Below are 17,411 nucleotides of genomic sequence, written 5' to 3'. Positions count from 1 at the left end.
TGATTTCCCCATCAAATCTGAATGAGATCCTTGCTGGGTAGAGTAATCTTGGTTGTAGGTTTTTCCCTTTCATCAGTTTAAATATGTCCTGCCAGTCCCTTCTGGATTGCAGAGTTTCTGCTGAAAGATCAGCTGTTAACCTTATGGGGAATCCCTTGGATGTCATTTGTTGCTTTTCCCTTGCTGCTTTTAATATTTTTTCTTTGTATTTAATTTTTGATAGTTTGATTAATATGTGTCTTGGCGTGTTTCTCCTTGGGTGTATCCTGTATGGGACTCTCTGTACTTCCTGGACTTGATTAACTGTTTCCTATTCCATATTAGGGAAGTTTTCAACTATAATCCCTTCAAATAGTTTCTCAGTCCCTTTCTTTTTCTCTTCTTCTGGGACCCCTATAATTTGAATGTTGGTGCATTTCATGTTGTCCCAGAGGTCTCTGAGACTGTTCTGAATGGTGTTCATTCTTTTTTCTTTTTTCTTCTCTGCGATAGTTATTTCCACTGTTTTATGGTCCAGGTCACCTATGTGTTCTTCTGCCTCAGTTATTCTGCTGTTGATTCATTCTAGTGAATTTTCAATATCATTTATTATGTTTTTCATCATTGTTTGTTTGGTCTTTAGTTCTTCTAGTTCCTTGTTAAACGTTTCTTGTATTTTCTCCATTCTGTTTCCAAGATTTTGGATCATCTTTACTATCATTACTCTCAGTTCTTTTTCAGGTAGACTGCCTATTTCCTCTTCATTTGTTTGTTCTGGTGTTTTTTTACCTTGCTCCTTCATTTGCTATGTGTTCCTGTGTCTTCTCATTTTGCTTAACATACTGCTCTTGGGGTCTCATTTCTGAAGGCTGCAGGTTTGTAGTTCCCCTTGTTTTTGGTGTTTGCCCCCAGTTGGTAAAGCTGGTTCAGTGGGGTGTGTAGTCTTCCTGGTGGAGGGGACTGGTACCTGTGTTTTGGTGGATGAGGCTGGATTTGTCTTTCTGGTGGGCCGGACCACGTCTGGTGATGTGTTTTGGGGTATGTGTTATCTTATTATGATTTTAGGCAGCCTCTCTGCTAATGGGTGGGGTTGTGTTCCTGTCTTGCTAGTTTTTTGGCATAGGGTGTCCAGCAGTGTAGCTTGCTGGTGGTTGGATCTGGGTCTTAGCATTGAAATGGAGATCTCTGGTAAAGCTTTTGCCGTTTGATATTACGTGGAGCCGAGAGGTCTCTGGTAGTCCAATGTCGTGAACTCGGCTCTTCCACCTCAGAGGCACAGGCCTGACAGCCGGCTGGAGCACCAAGACCCTGTGAGCCACGTGGCTCAGAAGAAAAGGGAGAAAATAAGAAAAAAATAAAGAAAAAAATAAAATAAAGTTATAAAAATGAAAATTATTAAAAATAAAAACAATTTTAAAGTAATAAAAAAAAGAATGAAAGAAGAGTGCAACCAAACCAGAAAATAATCCACCAGTGATAACAAACACTAAAAACTATACTAAAAAACCACAAAAAACCAAAAACACCAGACAGAACCCTAGGACAAATGGTAAAAGCAAAGCTATACAGAGAAAGTCACACGAAGTCTGCAGCCTCTATGTTGGGATGATATTCCAGAGATGCAGGGTACATCAAGTTGATTGTGAAGATTTAATCTGTTCCTCCTGAGGCTCCTGGGAGAAATTTCCCTTTCTCTTCTTTGTTTGCACAGCTCCTGGTGTTCAGCTTTGGATTTGGCCCGCCTGTGCGTGTAGGTCACCTGAGGGTGTCTGTTCTTTGCCCAGACAGGATGGGGTTAATGCAGCAGCTGATTAGGGGGCTGTGGCACAGTCAGGCCAGGGGGAGGGAGGGGTACGGAATGCGGTGCGAGCCTGCAACAGCAGAGCCCAGCGTGAGGTAGCACCAGCCTGAGGCACGCTGTGTTTTCTCCCAGGGAAGTTGTCCTTGGATCATGGGACTCTGGCAGTGGCGGGATGGACAGGCTCCCGGGAGGGGAGGTGTGAATAGTGACCTGTGCTTGCACACAGGATTCTTGATGGCTGCAGGAGCAGGCTTAGCATTTCTTGCCTGTCTGGTGTCTGCTCTGATAGCCGTGGCTCATGCCCGTCTCTGGAGCTTGTTTAGGCGGTGCTCTGACTTGCCTCTCCTCATGCACCCCGAAACAATTGTCTCTTGCCTCTTAGGCAGGTCCCAACTTTTTCCCAGACTCCCTCCCAGTTAGCTGTGGCGCACTAGCCCCCTTCAGGCTGTGTTCACACAGCCAACCCCAGTCCTCTCCCTGGGATCTGACCTCTGAAGCCGAGCCTCAGCTCCCAGCCCCCACCCGTCCCGGCGGCTGAGCAGGCAAGCCTCTCAGCCTGGTGAGTGCTGGTCGGCACCGATCTTCTGTGCGGGAATCTCTCCACTCTGCCCTCTGCACCCCTGTTGCTGCGCTCTCCTCCGTGGCTCTGATGCTTCCCCCCCCGCCAGCCCCCATCTCTGCCAGTGAAGGGGCTCCCTAGTGCATGGAAACTTTTCCTCCTTCACAACCTCCTGCCAGAGGTGCAGGTTCTTTCCCTATTCTTTTGTTTCTGTTTTTTTCTTTCTTCTTTTGCCCTACCCAGGTACATGGCGAGTTTCTTGCCTTTTCAGAAATCTGAGGTCTTCTGCCAGCATTCAGTAGGTGTTCTGTAGGAGTTGTTCCACATGTAGATGTATTTCCAATGTGTTTGTGTGGAGGATGGTGATCTCCACGTCTTACTCCTCTGCTATCTTGAAGGTCTCTCTGCAAACCTAAGTGTTTCTTAACTTTTACTAATATACTTTAGATATATTAAAGTCTGAAAATTTACAATACTCATTGATAAATAAGACTGATAATTCACGACGTTGTCCAAATTGGAATAAATTTTCTCTACATTTAGAGCTGATAGAATGGATTGAGAAATCCACCTGTTGAGTGATGTGTGTTTTGCTGTCATCAACAGAGCAAAGCTTAAAAGTCAAAAGACAGTTTATCCCTTTTCCATGGTATGCCTTCTGGATTGAAAATACAATCCTGAATTGATGAATAGATTGGTTGTTCACCCCTCTACTGCATGGATTCTCCTTTTTAGTGCTACCAGAATGTGGAATGAGGGAACCCTCTTACGCTGTTGGTCGAATGTAAATTGGTTCAGCCACTGTGGAAAACAGTGTGGAGGTTCCTCAAAAAAATAAAAATAGAACTACCATATGAACCAGGAATTCCACTTCTGGGCATTTATCCAAAGAAAATAAAAACATTAACTCGAAAAGATAAATGCATCCCGATGTTGCAGTATTATCTACAATAGCCAAGATATGGAAACAACCTAAGTATCCATCAGTAGATGAATGGATAAAGATGTGGTACATATATGTACAATGGAATATTATTCAGTCATATAAAGATTTCAAATAAGAGATCTTTCTATTTGTGACAACGTGAGTAGACCTTGAGGTCATTATACTAAGTGAAATAAGTCAGACAGGGAAAGACGGACCCTCTGTTGTAAATCACTTATATGTGGAATCTAAATAAATGAACAAAACCCATCTGGACCCATAGTTACAGAGAACAGATTGGTGGTTGCCAGAGGCAGGGAGTAGGGGTTGGAGGAATTGGATGAAGGTGGTCAAAAGGTACAAACTTTGTTATAAAATAAATAAGTCCTGGGGATGGAATGTACAGCATGGTGACTATAGTTAATAATACTGTATTATATATTTGCAACTTGCTAAGAAAGCAGATCTTAAAAGTTCTCATTACAAGAAAAAAAGTATGTATAACTACATGGTGATAGATGTTAACTAGAGTTATTTTGGTGATCATTTTGCAGTATACACAAATATTGAATCATTAAGTTGTACATCTGAAACTAATATAATGTTATGTCAATTATGCCTCAAATATTTTAAAACACAAAAATTTGAAAAATGTGGCACTAGATAGACCATGAAAAGAATAATTGTTTATAGTGTGTGAAGTGAAATAAGAAAGAAGAGTGTTGCTTTGTTCGGCCTCAGCTAGGAACATGTGCATCGGGAACGCAAAATTTTCCCCACGCTGTGTACGTCCTTGAATGACTATGAAAGTGCCACGAGTATTGATTTTGAGGCTACACATAAATTTTAGCAGGTAGGCAAATTTGCAAATTAGGAAACCATGGGTAATAATCAACTGTATTTTCTTCTGATTCCTCTCTCATTAAATGACACCACCAGCCAAACTAGTTAACTAGGTTAGAAACCTCACATCAGCCTTCTTTCCTTCATGTCCTTTACCACATATATCCAATTGGCTTATGCCTCCTAAATATGTATCAGATTCTGACTGATCTTTTTGTAGCTAATTTCTCCTTCCTTTATTCTACTCACTATATTACAACTTCCAGGTGTCTAAACCTAGAGTTGAAGTCCAAATATCTTAACACGATTTACAAAGTCCTCCAGCCTCGTCTCTTGTCATCCCTCTCCTTTACACCCTGAAGTTCCAGCCATGAAGAACTTCTTTCAATTCATGGGATATGTGATACCTTTTTTCTTTGAACTTCTCTGTGTCTACAAGGAACATTTTTTTTTTTCTTTCTGTTTACCTGGCTTATTCTTCTGAGTCATTCTTCAATTATGAGTATAAATGTCATTTTTTTCCTGAGACTCTTTCTCTAACATTCCTCCCACCCGCTAGGTGCACGTGCGCACACGCATACACACACACACTCAGACATACATCCCACTTCAATACATAGGATTCTAATATAATTTTAATAGGATTTTATGTAATTGCTTGTTTAATTTCTAGTCTTCCACCATAGACTATAAATTCAGTAAGGAGATTCTCAGTGTCTATCACATGGTGAGCACTTTATATACACTGTGACTAATTTTTCTGTGACATTGTGTGTATTCATTCATTAATTATTATACAGCCTTTGTAGCACTGTCATACTAATGACATAAAATGAAAAACAGAACAACTTTTGCTTGCCTGCCGATTGTTTTATATCTATTTGTTTATACCTTCAGTAGCTTTTGAGGTGGCTTTTTTGGTTTGTGTTTTGTTTTTTCATTTGAGTGATTAAAGGAGCTTGAGGCTGAAGTGGCAGAACTCTGTAGTTCGCTGTCTGTTGACTTATTTGTGAATAGACAGGCACTTCATCATTTACTCAACTGGATTGGTCAGACCTCTATTTCTCAAATTTCTCCTATAAGCATTGAGTTGACAAAATTGGCAAAGGAAATAGAATAATCAGAGGTGAATTTATTTAGCACCCACTAGGGAAAATCTAGCTCATTTTTGTAAATGGGGAAGCCAGACCTATTAGATACGTTGGTCTTTTCTTATGTTTTAATTTTATTGAAAAAGCAAAATGTATATACTTTAGAATTAAGTAGAGGTTCATGATTTGGTTTTTATATAGAATTTCATCTTGTTTATTTTCTACCATTTACAACAAATAATTAAGTTAATATAGTGTGTTCTAATTAGAAGGCTTTCCCTAAATTCTCAGCTAAGTGTATCTTGGCTAGAAAGCATGTTGAAAGTGTAACGTCACACTAAAATAATAAAGGGCCTTTAGGGCTGTTAACCTTAAAATGAAAAGCCATTCAGTGTGTATAGAATGTAATTGACATTTAATAATACCTCTATGCTGTGAAATGGTGACAAGTGGGGAACAGCTTTAACAAACCAAGAGGCAGTTTCCACTTTTTATTTCTTAAATAGAATTATTTGCTACCTCACTAACTTATAGACTAAGAAAGCCTTGAAATAGTTGTCTTAATGTTTGTTTTCATTTTTTAGGCAGAAAAATTCAGATGTGTACAGTTATAATAACTTTAGTGTTTTAAAACCTTTGTTTTTAAGCTACCCCAGGGGTCATCAAACCGTGACTTATGGGCCAAATCCAGCCTACTGCCTGTTTCTGTATGACCTGTGTGAACTTTTCCATTTTTAAATGGTTGGTATTCATTAAAAAAATCATAAGAGGAGTAATGTTTCATGACAGGTGAAAATGATACGAAATTCTAATTTCAGTTTTCACAAATCAGGTTTTATTGGAACACAGCCACACTCATTTATGAATTGTCTATGGCTGCTTTTGCACTACAGCAGCAGAGTTGAGTAGTAGCATCAGAGACTGGATGGCTCACCAAAGCCTATTTACTGTCCTGCCCATTATGGAAAACATTTGCCAACGCCTGAGCTACACTATTGAGGCTGCATGATTTAGTACCTTAAACAGTTTTCCCGGTTTAGGGATCTAACAAAGAAGTCATGTTGAGTAAAATTCTTCAGACTTTTGGGAAGGTGAAGAAAACTGAACCAGGTATTTCATGGAGTTTATGTTCACATGGGCTGGGCTTTCTGTTTCATCACTGATTTCATCTTATTTATGTTTTAAACAAGTACTTGCATAGTGGTTATTATTTATCAGGTACTATTCTCAAAGCTTTATAACTCTTCTAAATCCTTATTACAACCATGTGAGTTTGGCATCTCTACAAATGAGTAAACCATAGCACATCTATTAGTGAAAGGTAAAGAGTTAAATACTGGAAGTTAAAATAATGAAAGGGAAGCTATATAGCTAGTCATATGAGTTATACAGCTAGTAAGGGGCAGAGCCATGATTTGAATAAAATCATTTGGTTCTAAAATCAGTACTCTTAACCACTGTGTAATGCTGTCTTTCCCTTTCTACTCTTGTTTATTTAGAAAAGTCTTGGGTTGAGAGTAGAGTTTAATAATGGGAAGCATCATGTTTTAAAAGCTTTGAGCTTATATCAGTTTCTTACGGCTGCTATAATCAAGTAGCACAAACTGGGTGGCTTAAAATAAGAGAAATTTGTTCTGTCACAGTTTTGGAGACTAGAAATCTAAAATGAGGATAACAGAAGGCCATCCTCCCTCTCAGATTCTGGGTAGAATCTTTCCTTGCCTTTCTGTAGCTTCTGGTGGTGGCCAGCAGTCATTGGTGTTCCCTGGCTTGCAGCTGCATCAGTCCCATCTCTGCTTGTGGCACCATATGGTGTTCTCCCTGTGTTTCTGCCTTCATATAGCATTTTCCTCTTCTTATGAAGACACCAGTTATATTGGATTAAGGGTCACCCTACTGTAGTATGACTGCATCTTAATTTAACTAATTACATCTGTAATGACCCTATTTCTAAATAGGTTCATGTTGTGAGGTCCTGGGAAGGACATGAATTTTGAGAGGACACTAGTCAACCCTAGTTATAGAGCTCATGAGTTAGCTTTTGTTCTCTAGAGCACCTTTCAGTTTAAGCCCAGAAACCCTAAATGAAAAGTAGAAACTGTGTGCTAAGACTTTTCAGGGCTTTGTTTCTTCCTTTTTGGTATTAATCCTGTGCTAGATTATATTCTGTCTGAGAAGACTGACTTAATGTTCTCAGCTCCTGCCTTTTTCCTGCCTCCCTTTGGCCTTTTGGTCATGATTTATTTGAGACTAGTTTTTATTCTGGAATGTTCTGTGAGGTTTTTTTTTTAAGAACCATTTTCTAAACTGTTGTTATAACCTATGAGAATGTTGATTTGTCTTTCTTGTGAATTTGTGATAATTGATTCAGAAACCAGCTTTGGTGTGTTGGAGGCTGAGTTCTGGTAGTTTCCTCTTAAGAATTTTTTGTATCGATCTCTATTGGTATTTGTAAGTAAGGTTCAATAAGTTATTTTTATTTTTCCGAAGATTATCAGTGTTAAAATAGCAGATTTTGAGAAATGTGGAGCTGCCTCAATTCCTGACCTGGGAATTTCCCATAAAATACTAGAGTAATTGGTCCAAATGTATCAACCCATTTCCTTTTGTTTGTTTAACAGGGTGCCCGGGAAACGTTTGAGAACTACTACCGAAAACAGAGGCGAAAACAGGCTCGTTTGGTGCTCCAGCCTCCTTCTAACATGGTAGGATCACCACCTTTACTTTTCTCCCTTTTTCACTTTTCTTCTCTGGTATCTTTTAATTATTTTCCATTTGGGCTTCCCCCAACCTCCACCCCAAACTGTCGCTCTGGGACCACTGGATGTGACTTGCATTAAGAAAGTAGCAACTAACATCTGTTGCTTGCTATGTGTCAGGCATTGTTCTAAGTACTAGATATGTATTATCTCATTTCATCCTCACTGTAATCCTATAAGGTAGGTACTATTATTATGTTTACTTTATAGTCTTTGGAATTGAGCCTTAAGAAATTAATTAGCTGATTTTAACTGTCTTAATGTGTCAAAACAGAAACAATAACTTTTTTCTCTTTGCTTTGTTGCAGCATGAAACTTTAGATGGCTACAGGAAGTATTTTAATCAAATTGTAGGGTGGGTATGTGTGTGTGTGTTTTAAATTTATACACTTTCAATTGTTTATACACTTTTTGTGAGACTTGGAAAAGTATATCGTGTTCTTTGGGAAATTTTTTTTCTTTTCTTTTCTAAATTCTTAAGACAAGATTTGTTTTGAATATCTGATGATTTTAAAGGAATGTCTATTCGTTTCATAGAATTATGTTGGGGAACATAATTCTATATTGTTGAGGAATCCTTTTTATGGATAAAGGGAGAAAAATATTGAATTGTAGTCTTATTATATGTGATGTTCTGTTTTTTCATTATTGTTAAGAGGGAACCAAATAATCAGCAAAAGTTGGCAAGTTTTTTTCTAAAAGGGCCAAATAGTAAAGTATTTTAGGCTCAGCAGGCCATACGGTTTCTGTTAGAACTATTCAGCTTTGTTGTGGTACGAAAGCAGCTATAGACAATATGTAAATGAAAGACAATGGCTGTGTTCCAATAAAACACTGTTTATAAAAACAAGCAGTGGGCCAGATTTGTTCCATGGACTGTATAGTTTGCCATCCTCATCTGGAGTATATATACTAGTATGGAATTGCAGTTCCCAAATAAACATCCCAAATATAGACAGCTTATTCTAATTGCAAAATAGTGACTTTGCAGTTAAAAAGAAGGGAAATAAGTTGGATTGTTCCATGAAATTTCTTTTTTTTCCAGGTTTAGATTGTTGCAATGTAATTGATACCTTTGATTAAAATGTATCATAACAATTCCCTATTTAAAGAATTGTTTTAATTTGTATGAATATTTAGGCAAGAAAGCTGAAGATACATTTTAGATGCGTAAAAATTAAGAAGCCACAGAAGAATGTTAAAAAATACGTGTGTATTTTTTTTTTTTACCTTTGTAAGATATCTTTTCAGCACTTTGATGAGAAAGTTTATATAAGCGGAATTATTTTGGTATTTTGTGTGTTGGATTCTTAAAAAAAATGCGTGTTTTAACTTTCATTATCTCTTTAGATTCTATTCATTTTTTAAAATGTATTAATGGGCTGTTGATTTTAATGTAGTGAAATTAGCCTTCTTTACCTATAAACATTTTTCTTCTTCCCTTTAAAATTTCTAGATAACATGGTTAACATTTAATAGGAATGTAACTCCAATTTCTAAAGAAGTGGTTAAGATGATATCATGATCAGAGGTATAATTCCAAGTCTAAGAAATCTGATTTTGTTTGTGATACTAAACAGCTTTCTTTAAGAAAAAATGACTAGTATTAACTTCCAATTTGATGACAACTCTTAATGTTTGTCATCCCCTTATGATAGTAGTCAAACTGTAATTTCTGACAGCTGTGCTTTCTTTTTTCCTCAATCTTAGCTTTTTTGTGGTTGAAGATCACATTTTACATACAACCCAGGGTTTAGTAAATAGAGCCTACATCGATGAACTGTGGGAAATGGCACTTTCAAAAACCATCGCAGCACTCCGTACTCACTCGGTATGTAAGAAGCACGAGAGAAGTTCTTACTTCAAGCTAATTATCTATATGCTATTCAGTCTTCTACTGCTTTAAAATCATCATATGTGTATTGTTTGAAATCACCCATTTGGAGTCATCTTCTTCAAAGATGTATGGAAGTAGTCACTTCAAACTGCATGTTCTCTAACACTAAGCCCACTTTTGTGAATGCTCTTTGCAATAAGAAAACAGCAGCTAACATTTGATTGCTGTCTATGTCTCAGGCATTGTTATTATATTGTTATTGTGTACTGCATATATATTTCATCCTCCCTTCATCCCTATAAGGCACGTGCTATTGTTATATTTACCCTATAGCCTGGGGAACTGAACCTCAGAGAGGTTAGGTAACCAGCCTGATGTCACCCAGTAAGTGGTGGAGCTTGGATTCAAACCGCGACGGTGTGACTGCAGAGCCCATGTTCTTAGCCACTACTCCATATTGCCTTCATAATGCCTGTTAATACTGATTTGGAGTTCACAGATTTATTCTTACTCTACAACATTTCAGTAAGTTGCTTAATTATGAGTTCCCATGATCTATTGATATATTTTATGATAGCATCAATTGTTGATGATAATCTACTTTATTACAAGCAGAGAATGCTGGCTCTGAATTATTCATTCATTCAATATTTCTTAAACAAGGATTACATGTTGGCAATGGGAATACAAGAATGAATAAGAATAAAGTCTTTGCTCTCAGAGAGTTATATTTTAATTGGGGAGATTCCCAATAAACAAATAAATAGGAATATCAGACAGTGATAATGCAATGTAGACAATTAAAATAGAGTGATAGATTAGGGCAACAAGGTGCCTGCTTTTGACTGGTTGATCTGAAGTGGCATTCTGAGATCTAAATATCAAGGAGTAACTATTTGTGTAAAGATCAATTAAAAGATCATTCCAGGTGAAAGGAACAGTAGTACAAGGACTTTGAGGTACTTTTATGTCTGAAGTGTTTGAGGAATAATAGTGAGGAGTTAATAATAGAAGATAATTTGGTATTTAAAAAATTTCAAGAATAGTATACATCTAGTTATGCTAGCCAGAAACTTAAAAGTCATTCATAACCCTTCATCTCTTTATCTAGTCATTAGCAAGTGTTCTAGAGTAAATACCATGTGTAAAATCTATAATTGAAGGGATTGTAGCCATTTTAGGAAATTGAAAGATGTCCCCAGTGGTTAGAACATAAACATAGAAAGCTAGGCAACTAAGGTAGGGAGTGAGAATAAAGAAGTAGGTAGGTGTCATATTATTTAGGACCTGTTTGACCCTTTAAGCAGTGGGTTGAGTGAGTATGTGTGTATTGGGGGCAGGAGTAGGGTAAATTGGAGTGAGAAAGTCAGATTTCTATTTTTGAAAGATTGTTCTGGCTAAATTACAGATGAGGGATGAGAATGGATGTGGGGAAAACAGTTAGTAGGCTAGTCTAGTATTCCAGACAAGAGATGATGATTGCTGGATCAAGGTGATAGTAGATATAGAGAGATGTGGATGAGTTTGAGAGATTTTTAGGAAGTAAGATTAATTATACTTTCTGATGGTTTAATATATAAAAGGTAAGGTAGAAAGAAGTATCAAGCTAATGCCTAGGTTTATAGTTTCCTTCCTTGGATGATAGTGTTGGTTTTGATGGTTTGGAGTGGGGAAGTCGTAAGTTACCTTTGGCTGTGATTACTTTGAGATACTTTTTGTGCCATTCAAGCAGTAGGTTCTAGGAGATTGATTAACGTATGAGTTTGAAACCAAAGAGGGTATGTCGTTATTGAATGTGTTGCAAATATTTTTCTCCTTTTATTTTTGTTGGTGGTTTTTTCTTTAGTATTTAAAATGTTAAATGTTTATGTATCTAATTATATTTATCTTATTTTAAAATTTCTCCCATTGCTTATTTGTGTCCAAGGACTTGACCTGACATTTTTACCATTAATATGCTTGTGTCATAATAAAGTCTGGAAATTTTAAAAATATTTTTCAAAAGTTCTGCCTGTTCTGAGACTAAAAAACAGTCTCAACTATTTCATGGCTTGATTGTTACACATTTATGTAGTTACTACCACCTATTCTTATTGTCATTTAGAGTATGATTAAAGATCTCGTTTTATTTTTTCTTGCAATAGTATATCCATTGTCCTAGGATCATTTTTTAAATGCTTTACTTTCCTCCATTGCATGGTGTGCTCTTACATAAAAAAGTTATACAAAGATAACATGGTTATTAAAAGATAGTTAGGAAATATTGATTATTAATAGTAACGAGTTTGGCCATGATCCCTGGCATGATTATTATTAGCTTTCTTATATGTAAATTTCAAGACCCCTTTTTCTGTGAATGAATACATGATATACAATATATATTTTACGTAAAACATGCTGTATTTTTCATTTAATATCTAATGAATTTGTATTAGTTTTAATGTGCATTTGTATAATATCCCATTTTTAGGAATGTACCATTTTAAAAAATTAATTCACTTGATATACTTTTTTAAAAAGTTTTTTTAAGCTGTTATAAACATTGAAGTAAATATTTTTATTAACATATCCTTGCACATTAATTATACTTAGGATAAATTCTTAGATGTGAATTTAGTGAGTTAAAGGATCTGTATATTTCTGAGGCTCTGGATGTGTATTGCTAATTTGCTATACAAAAAGATTGAACCATTTAGCATCACTAAGCATCATCTGTTAGAATTCCTATTTCCCTATTCCTTTTATTCCGCAGAAAGTTACGTTTAAAAACAATAAGTCATTCCCAATATAATAATAATGTCAGAAATTACATGTCAGAAATTAATTTAATGGTTTTCTTTAATACTGATATTAAAAATCTCTTCACATCTTTTTAGTTATTTGTATATCTTCTTAGAATTTCCTATGCATTGCCTTTATTTTGTATTTTAATCATTTTATTTTATATTTATTAGTAACACATGGATGTTAATGTTTAACATTAACCTTAATCTGAATGTTAATCTCTAGTCTGATATATAGGTTGTAAATATTTCCTTAGTTTCATGTGTTTCTAACCTTTGATTTTCTTTTCCATGGCTTTACAGAAGTTTAAAATTTTTAATGGAGTTAAATTTATTGATCTTTAACCTTACTATTTATGTCTTCCTTATTCCAAATAAATGTAATTATTTGTCTATATTTAGTTTTAGTATTTCTGTAGTTACTTGTTTAACATATAATTCATAAACTAAAAGTTTATTTTAGTGTTGTGTGTGACGTTGGACTTTATTTTGAAAATGACTCATCACCTCCAATAACATTATTGTGATAATCTGTTGTTTTATTCAGCTCAGGTTACCATAATGAAATATATAGATTGGGTAGCTTAAACAACAGAAATTTATTTTCTCACAGTTCCAGAGGCTGAAAGTCTGAGATCAAGGTGCCATCATGGTTGGTTTCTGGTAAGGACCCTCCTGGGTTTCAGATGATCACATTCTCATTGTGTTCTCACATGGCCCTTCCTCAGCATGTATTCTAGTGTCTTCTCCTTTTATAAGGACACCAGTCCCATCAGATTAGGACCTTACCCATATGACTTCATTTGACTTTAATTAAATCTCTCCAAGCCCTCTTCTCCAAACAAGGCTACACTGGCACTAGGGCTTCAAAACAGAATTTCGGGGGGAATGCAGCATTCAGTTCATAAATGTCTGTCCTTTCCCAACCTATTTTGAAGGCCACATTTATCATAATATGTTATATAAATACTAAGATCTGTTTCTAGGCTCTGATTGCTGCCTGCCCCCTTCTTTCTCTCTATATGTCTTGAACCAGTACAACATTGTTTTGATTATTACATCTGATATAGTATGCTTTAATTTCTTATATGACATATATGTCCTATAAAATCCTCTTTTTAAAATATACTGTTTACCTCCTTATTATTCTTCTAGGTTAATTTGAGAATCACTTTGTTACATCGCTTCCACCTCTTACCTCCCCCTAAAACTGACCTATAGTGTTAGTATGCAGTAAATCTGCAAATTTACATGGAGATAATTGACATATTTCAGCATCTGGTATTTTTCAACAGGAATATATGTATTTTTCTCACTTATTTGCTTTTTTTTTTTTTTTTTTTTTTTTGGGTTACGGGGACTTTTTTCTGTTGTGGCCTCTCCCATTGTGGAGCACAGGCTCCGGACGCACAGGCTCAGCAGCCATGGCTCACGGGCCCAGCCGCTCCGCGGCATGTGGGATCTTCCTGGAACCGGGGCACGAACCCGTGTCCCCTGCATCAGCAGGTGGACTCTCAACCACTGCGCCACCAGGGAAGCCCTGCTTTTATATCTTTTGGTAAAATATTTTATGTGCTCCCTATCTAAGTCCTATTTTTGGTATTTTATGGTTTATTTCAGGTAGTATTTTGAGGAAGGTTTGTTTCTGATTCATATTTATTAACTAGTATTACTGTCATTCTATGGGAGAGAAGTCTTTGATTTTGTTTGTTTATTTTATATCTGTCCATTTCCCTGATTTCACCAATTTTATTTTTTTCCTGGGAAAAGGTGTTTTTCTTTTAGAAAACTTAGATTTCTTCCAAACAATTTCTTTTTTTAAAGCAGTGGTTTTTCATATTTGAGAATGTGACAAATCTATAGGAGTCTCTCAGCAGGAAAATATGCTCTTTTCCTCATCATGCAACCATACTTATTGTCATGAAGAATAGGACACTTTACAATGTGCTGATTAAAGTGTATATCTATGGAGAAAATTAATCTTAATGGAATGTTTCCTTGTAGATCTACTGTGTATTCTTTTGAACCGAAGAATAAATAATAAAAATACCTTTAAAAAATAGTTTAGCATCAGTCTACAGAGGCAGAAAGAAATTAGTGGTCTCCTAGGGCTGGGAATGGATACGAGGAATAAGTAGGTGATAGCTTAAGGGGCAGGGTTTCTCTTTGAGATGAAGAAAATGTTCTAAAACTGACTGTGGTTATGTTTGCACATGTCTGCAAAAATATTAAAAAAACTAAAAACTGTTGAATTACATACTTTAAATGGGTGAGTAGTATGGTATGGGAATTGTATTTCAACAGAACCATTAAAATAGAACTCAGCATCACGTACATTTACTGACTGAACCATTTTTATCCATTATGAGACAAAGTAGTTGATGCCACAGATACCAATTCTATTTTATGACACTATTTATTGTGTTACGTTATCAGCAAGAAAGAAAAATAAGAACAACCCAAACATCAAAACAAATCTCAAAAGGAAACATTATATCTGAGTGGTTATTTTTTGTAAAAAATCTGTATATTTTTCTAACTTTCTATGTCACTAATTAAAACTTTTTATATTTTCTGATTGAATTATCAGTCATTGCATAAATTGGAAACATTTTGAAAGATATAATATTCTCAGTACTGATTTCAAAACATGATAAAAATCTTATGCAATCTTATACAATCCATCTCACGTAGAATTCAAATTTAGCAGTACCTGTATATTAAAAGAATAATATTCTAATACAAAGAATTCGTATCAGGAATGGTTTCATATTAGAAGATCTGTTAATATAATTGCTAGTATGACTGCCAATAGAATGATAAACAGATCATCTGATAATACTAGAAAGGTATCTTTTTACTATTTAAAATTATGGAACAATATAATTTGTGTGGCCAAAACTCCTCATGTTTTGTAGCTGTTAAATATTGGACATTTTTTCTTATTATGTGATGGGCAGACAAGAGTGTGTACTGTAATAGTGGGGGGTTTTTGTGTGTGTGTGATTGATTGATTTTAACATCTTTATTGGAGTATAATTGCTTTACAATGGTATGTTAGTTTCTGCTTTATAACAAAGTGAATCAGCTATACATATATATGGAATCTAAAAAAAAAAAAAGATTATGAAGAACCTAGGGGCAGGACAGGGATAAAGACTCAGACGTAAGGAATGGACTTGAGGACACAGGGAGTGGGAAGGGTAAGCTGGGATGAAGTGGCATGGACATATATACACTACCAAATGTAAAATAGATAGCTAGTGGGAAGCAGCCGCATAGCACAGGGAGATCAGCTCCGTGCTTTGTACTAGTGGTTTTATACACACCCACATCCATACTCCCCCCCCACACACACACATTTTAAATTTCTTTGAGTCAAAGGGTGTACTAAGCATATATGTCGTGCAGCTCTCTAACCAAATTGCTATTGAAATAACATGTAAGAAAAACTAAAAAGAGAAACACTGCAAAGTACCCTCTATATGCCAGAAGATTTGAAAAATTTCTTTGAATTTAGAAAACAGAAGGAATCAGAATAATGACTCCACCTGAGAAAAGAAAATATTACATTAAATATGGTGTAGAGGGTATTGTCAAAGTAGGAAACATTGTTCCAAATGGAATCTAGGAACACTCTAAATTCAGTCAACAAATGTTATGAGCAGGAATGAGGCTGCGAGAAATCTTAAGGGAAATTATTTAGAGGTCTACCTTCTAAAAATCTTGGCTAGACAGCAGGTTACCCAATTCCTTTGGCCAACCTTACCATCAATATAAAGAGATGATAACATCATTAGTGAAGTTCTCTAGTACTACTTTTTGAGCAAGGTGATTCATCTGCCCCACCCACCTACAAAGAGCCTGTAGTCAGTTTTTGGAAAACAGACTTAAAAGCTGCAGAGGGTGAAACCCATACCGGTTATACATACTAGTCAATCTAGTCCTTCATTTCTAAACATAAACAAATGCCGAGTTGTAGAATATTTGAGGAAAACCAGTTACATCAAATAGAAGACAATAATAAACAAATTGCATAGCTATTCTTTAGCAAAGACAAATAACTCATGGACTAGGAGGTAAATTTATAAAGTAATAATTATTTCTCATTTTAGGAATATAGGAAGCTAGGTCATTCATAGCAGCTGTTCAGCTTGAAACAACTAAAAGTACTGCTTTATGTACTGCATATAAGATGTTGTTTAAGTCTAGAGTGCTTAGTAAGGTTATTAAGGAATTACCAGGCCAAATCCAGGGGAGATTGAGAGTCCAGAGGTCCAGAAAGATAGACTTAAACACTTAAGCTGCATTTGCCTTGAGGTTACTTGTTAGTCCAGGCAATTTGTACTCAGATTTGATAGTCTCTGGGGCCTATCTGGGATGGAGAGTCTAATATGGTGCCCTCCCCCACATTAAACTGGAAAGAACTATTCTTTTCAGGTTAAGACTGAATCAGAAGTAAATAAAAAAGCAGTCAAAATTCTTCCCTTAAAGAAATCTTCAGGTCTAGGGAGTTTTTTTCTTGAATTCCTATCTTACATAAACTCTTGGAGAATAGAAAAGAGGAAACACCAACTCATTTTATGAGGTGTGTGTAATCTTGATAATGAAGCCAGATAAGGATAGTATAAGAACTCATAAACTCATAAATATACAGGCTTATTCATAAATATAGATCAGAAATCTTAAATAAAATATTAGAAAACAGAATTCAGCAGTTTACAAAGAGCATTAATATGTTGAGTTTATCATAGCAAATGCAAGCTTAGTTCAATATTACAAAGTCTATTAACATAATTTAATGAATTAATAGATTAAAGGACAAAAATTATGT

The 17,411-nt window shown here is 35.8% G+C and overlaps 1 protein-coding gene across 10 annotated transcripts in view; it reads left to right on the top strand.

The window, feature by feature from the left end:
• The window catches only part of EXOC6B (exocyst complex component 6B), a 696,544-nt gene that overhangs the window by 345,076 nt on the left and 334,057 nt on the right, over window positions 1-17,411 (top strand). For all 10 annotated transcript variants that reach the window (XM_027131993.1, XM_027131994.1, XM_027131995.1 and 7 more), the window contains 3 exons: window positions 7,820-7,903; window positions 8,266-8,312; window positions 9,668-9,788. In XM_027131993.1, coding sequence (XP_026987794.1) covers window positions 7,820-7,903; window positions 8,266-8,312; window positions 9,668-9,788 — 252 coding nt within the window. The remainder of the gene's footprint in view (window positions 1-7,819; window positions 7,904-8,265; window positions 8,313-9,667; window positions 9,789-17,411) is intronic.

This window comes from Aethalodelphis obliquidens, unplaced genomic scaffold (assembly GCF_003676395.1).
Source record: "Aethalodelphis obliquidens isolate GAN/ISIS:26980383/991018 unplaced genomic scaffold, ASM367639v1 scaffold40, whole genome shotgun sequence".
NCBI lineage: Eukaryota > Metazoa > Chordata > Mammalia > Artiodactyla > Delphinidae > Aethalodelphis > Aethalodelphis obliquidens.
This window is presented reverse-complemented; position numbering and strand designations above follow the sequence as displayed.